The sequence below is a fragment of the Sesamum indicum genome, linkage group LG1, assembly GCF_026168435.1.
Source record: "Sesamum indicum cultivar Baizhima isolate 11 linkage group LG1, ASM2616843v1, whole genome shotgun sequence".
NCBI lineage: Eukaryota > Viridiplantae > Streptophyta > Magnoliopsida > Lamiales > Pedaliaceae > Sesamum > Sesamum indicum.
Window position 1 is genome coordinate 8968877 of NC_142657.1, and position 5352 is coordinate 8974228.

The following is a 5352-nucleotide window of genomic DNA, read 5'->3' on the forward strand; positions in this document are numbered from 1 at the left end:
AAATTAAAAATTTCTGCCATATTGAAGGAGGAACGAATCTCATCCTCCAGCTGCGCTGGTAAAGCAGTAGAGACGCCATTATCGTTGATTCCATGGTCAGTACTATTTTCGCCAAGTGTAGTTTCAGACACATCCAAGAAACCGAGACCATCCTCTCCTCGATGATTCGCACACTCTGCAATAGGTTTGCCAGCGTCTTCCCTATCGCCGTCAATTTATGATCAAAACCTATTTTCATCTTAACTAAAAAAGGCGAAAAAAATTCAATAAATGTAAAGCTTCTTTTTTGGTACATCAATTGCGAAATACATTTCTAGAATGCCCAATATCCATTTTACATCTTAAAAGCAAAAATGTCCAATTTTCATAAGATTTTCTTGAATGTTTTTCAAAAGGTCCAATAATGTATATATATTGGACCTTTTGAGGCAATTATAGACCCTGAGAGACTATTCAAATTGATCAATAAAACTCGATCTCAATGCTATTTTGTACAAAACTACACGATTTGAAAAAGAATCATATTTTTTGTGATAAATTTTCCTCCAAAAATGGTTACATCATGTGTCCACTACTTGAGCATAATCATATTTATTACCCTTTTTTTTGTGGTTATCAATTGATTTTGTTAATTCATAAGTATTAGATGTAATAATCGGCATTTTGCAATTTAATAATAATTAATAAATATTCTGAAATAATTCTTATATTAATTTTCATGTTAATTATTAGTTAAAGAAGTTTGTTTGTACGGTTCGAGTTCAAGCTGGAGCATAAAAAATTTGAGATGATCAAGCTCGAGCTCGAATTTTTTACCCAGCTTAATTTGAGCTTGGCTCATTAACACCCTTAATATGCCTATAAGAAAAAGGTATATTTCTTCTAATATAATATAGTCAAGCTCGAAAGGACTATTTGCATTGAAAACTCGTATATACACAAAACAAAGAACTGTATTTTATACTTCCAAAGTGTGTATCTGTAACTATTTGCAGTTTTTTGCCAAACTAATACATTCACAATCCAATGAATTTCCTGCAAAATCTATCTAAAGTATACTCATGAGTTCTGGCTGAAGGAAGTTGTGGCATTCATCTCCCCACCTACAATTGGATCAAACTTGCATCTGTAGAATCTGTATAAACACAAGTTTGTCAACATATGCACAACTTTTTATCTTTTTACCTACATTTGCAAGATTTATAAGTAAGCTTAGTCAAACTCTCTCAAATACATACCTTCCATTCGTGCCGACAATGAGAACTATGTTGTTTTGGTATCCAAATGTCACGATGTGTTGTATATCTTTTGGTACATGAAACGAGCCGTCGGCCACTCAGGAATGAAATACTTCCGCAGAATACCTGCATTGCTTGTAACTACTTCATACTAGAGCAGTACATTGCTTAAAGCTACCATCATCATTTTACAAGCTTTTGCACTAAAAACTGCATAAAAGAGTATCGAGCATATTCAAAACAAACTACCTTTGTTGTAGGAAAGACTCGGAAGAGACATATTATTTGGTTTTGCGTCCTTTAAGCTGAGAATATCAACGGTTCCTTTATTGCTTGTAACAGCCAGCCACTCAGCATCAAAGCAGAAAAAGAGGCTGTGAATCTCTGTTCTTTCAAATGCAGAACCCCTTCTCATCTACATTGGAACAATGAACATATTTAGAGGCAGGAGAATAACAAGAAATCATCATAAGAAAGAGCTAATCAGACTGCAGAGGTCGAGAGCAGATTGAGATAGTTTAAGTGTCAATGCTTCGAGTGCTAATTACACGGCTCCAACCACAAATATAATATCAAGAAACGACAATTCGTTCCAAGAAATTATGTTAACTCGCAAATCTGTTGTTTCCCGGAATAAGCACAAAAGCGTGGGGAGAACATTAGGCGGCGTGAAGAGGTTGTTTGACTAATCTTATTAAAATATGTTATAAGCTCACACATCATACATCTAATAATTTGCTGTTGTCTATATAAACAACAAAATTTAACATTAAAAAATTATTGCCGCGGCCGTTATTATTTAATATTCATATAAAAGGTAATATTTATGCAGTGTTTACGTTGTATTGCACACATCAAATATAGCATAAACATTAAACGGTAAAGGGAAATGCACCTCCTGAAGCAGCATTCCGGACAATGTGTCGAACAACCTATTCAATGTGCCCTTAGTACTCGCGGCTGCCAGCAGCCTCCCGTTGTTCGACAAAGCAACACACGTAACGTCCAAGTCGCTGGCCTTTATCACCCTAATCCAACTCACCTCGTCGTGCAACACCCTTACTTCCCCCTTATCCCGTCCTAAGCAAACCAGAACCATCCGCCCCGACAGCGAAATTTCCCACAACCCCTTCGGATTGGGCTCCATTTCTATCTGATGCAGCAAACGCAGGTCCATAAGATCGTGAACAGATATCTTCTGCATCGTAACCGCAACAATGCGTTCCTGCCTTAGGCGAACGCTCTTCACTCGGAACGGTAAAAGAGCTCTCCAGTGAATTGTCCCACAGAATCATCCCAGATCATGATTTTGTTGCGGCTGAGTCTTGGAGTGGCCCCTTTGCCCACTACGGCGAATTTGTTGGTGCCGAAGATCCTCAGCACGATACCAATGCCACCACCTTGGTGATTCTGGGAGAAAGTCTTGGTGAATGGTTTGTACAAAAGGATCGGTGTTGAATATCATGAAGCCATCGGTGGTGTCGACAGCAAAGCTGTGCTTTCCTGGTTGAAAGAAAGGTGCAGGATGGATGGTGGGGGGGTGGCGTTAGGGTTTCTCGGATTTAAGATAGTGGGGCCGGCGGTGGTTGACGATGACACCATTGCGGAGGAGAAAATGGAAGAGGGGGAGGGATGGAGGCGAGGGGCTGACGGGTCGGAAAGAATTATTTATTTTGTACAGTGCCCGACAGGCGTCGGACACACACTACAAAAAATCATTTTATTTAAACAGATTTTGGAACAATTTTTTTATTAATTTGTAACAACTTTTTTTTATTTGGAACGGCTTTGGTAACGGTTCAGCCTATCGCAGCTTAAATGAGCATTACAAATTATTTGTGATAGTACCAAAGCCGTTACAAATTTTCACGGCTTTTGTAACGACCATAATGGTCAATTATGGCTTTTACAAATATAGCCAAAATTAAAAAAATAAATTTGTAACTACTTTTGTAACGGATTAATTTTTTGTATTTGGAACGGCCTTTATAATAGTTTTTGGTATAGTTGTGCTTGTCCTTTGGATTGACTTTTGTAAAACTTTTTGTAACGGCTTTTGAGACTGATTTGGTAACGGTTGTTGGAATGGATACACTGAATTATTGTAACTGTTTTCGGCACAATGTTTGTAATGACGTGACAAATTTATTTAGTGTATGGGTATTACAAAAGTCGTTACAAATGCAGTAACAAAAATTGTTATTTTTTTTAATAAATTTCAATATTTATTATAATTAATTTTATTTCTTTTTTAATTTTAGTATTTATTTTTTTATTTTAATACTTTATTTATTTAATTTAAAAATTTTAATATATTTTAATATTTATTTGGTAAAATTAAATAAATGTTTTTTATTAAATTGTGCAATATCATATAAGAAATGCATAATATAAGAATAATAATAAATTCATTAAAAAAATACAAATATTGTATTATAATTATTTTTTTTCCAAAATTATAAAAAAAATCCTAATTTGAATCCTGGTCATCCACGGTTGCTTGTTGCTCTTAATCGTCAACCCCATCAGGTGCTGGATGATCAGTTGGAGGCTGGAGAGGTAGACAATCGGGCTAGTTTGGATCGATGCTACTGATGTAGCGGTCGAGAATGTGCACCCAATTATCCAGGTGGGGCGCTGCGGATGTGGTGGCGAGGGCGATGGAGCTGTGATGGTCAAGCAAGCGTGTGCTGGGTCTCGGAGCCGAGACCAAAGACTCGGCCCTCTTCCGACCACCAACTGCTGATATCCAGACTTACTACTCATTCGGGGGCCATGGAGCCTTGAGAGGACAATGGGGGGTCTTCATTGTTGTTTTGCTGTCTGTGGCGTTCCTCCATCATCCTCAATAAAATATCTTGCGAACATGTTAAACAATTAGATTAAAAAAATAATTTAGAATTTTAAAAGTGAATTAAGTCAATTACTTATCGTGACCTCCTCTTCCCTCAAACTGTTCAACTAGTCCTCCTCGTTCTTCTTGTACACCTTCTCGAACACCTCCATTTGATTGATGGGGAGTATGAGTTGTGTCTCCTATTTAAAAATTATTTTAAAAAATGATTAGAACTCTAAAAAATGAAATGAAATTATTAATATGGGTTAAGATACTTACCATCTTGTGCTTGTGCGCCCAACAAATGACGACCCTTCCAGTAGACGGTCATTGCTGCTTCTGTGTTTGTTGCCCGATTGAATTTGTTCGTAGCCGACTATGCCTGGAATTCTAGGTTCACCCAGAAGTCTAGGAGCTAGCGCCAGATCTCCTTGGTCAGCTACAACGGGCGAGCCAACTGGTTCCGAGCATTAGCAAACCATTTTCGCAAGAACTTCCCGGCCTATGACTTGACGAATTCGAGCATGATCTCGTCGTCGCAGTCCCGCCAGTACGGCATATGCAAAATTACCCAGATAAAAAAAGATTAATTATTTGATTAAAAAATATAAATTTAATATAAAATAAAATAATATCATAGTTACCTTCAGCTTTTGGAACCAAATAAGTGGTGCTCCTATGGGATCTACGAGATGTTGGCCCAAGGATGTGGATAATGCCTTTTGACAGCAACATTGATTGTCGTGTGAAAATCGTAATCAGACTTGAAAATAATAATGCAATTTTAAAGTCGATAAAAAATAAAAAAAAAATTATAAATTAATTGAATAAAAATATGGTGTGATGTACCTTGGATCCCGGAAGCTGATGTATTGCCTCTGGGCCTGTGGGGGAAGTAGTGCAGCTGGTGGGGGTCGGGGTAGTCGTGCATCCCATCGTCAGGCCAGGGCCTGTGAACTTTTGGCCCCCTCCTCATCTGACCCCACTACACCGAAGTCAGCGGGAATCAGCAGTTGCTGGGACCTTTGGAATTTCCGGGCGTTCGATGTAGTTATGCAAATATAACAATAAAATAAATGGGGCTATGATTGAATAAAAAATGAGAGATACATAAATCATAGATTAAGAATTACCTTTTGATTTGGTTTATTTTGAATCTCCTTTGTTTGACCCGTGACGCAAGGTTTCAACGTAGAAGCCCTCTAAAATTGCGTCCACACCCAACGAAATTTGGGATCACTCAATCCTCTTTTCTAGAAAAAATTAGGGAGAACACCA

At 37.6% G+C, this 5352-nt stretch overlaps 1 protein-coding gene across 3 annotated transcripts; it reads right to left on the minus strand.

Moving 5' to 3' along the window:
* Positions 1-935: 935 nt before the first annotated feature.
* On the minus strand, positions 936-3407 carry LOC105180126 (autophagy-related protein 18a). 3 transcript variants are annotated; one of them, XR_002286479.2, is made up of 4 exons: positions 2134-3407; positions 1488-1653; positions 1239-1412; positions 936-1135 (listed from the first exon to the last, which is right to left on the minus strand). XR_002286479.2 is itself a non-coding variant. In XM_088878343.1 (4 exons), exons 1-3 carry the CDS (start codon positions 2440-2442, stop codon positions 1288-1290), a joined length of 567 nt encoding a protein of 188 aa, XP_088734469.1. In that variant the 5' UTR covers positions 2443-3405; the 3' UTR covers positions 936-1135; positions 1239-1287. The 3 variants fall into 3 exon arrangements, 2 of the variants coding, with proteins under 2 accessions (XP_088734469.1, XP_011102081.2); XM_088878343.1 differs by having other exon boundaries at positions 1239-1379; positions 2134-3405; XM_011103779.3 differs by having other exon boundaries at positions 1239-1364; positions 2134-3401.
* Positions 3408-5352: the final 1945 nt, after the last annotated feature.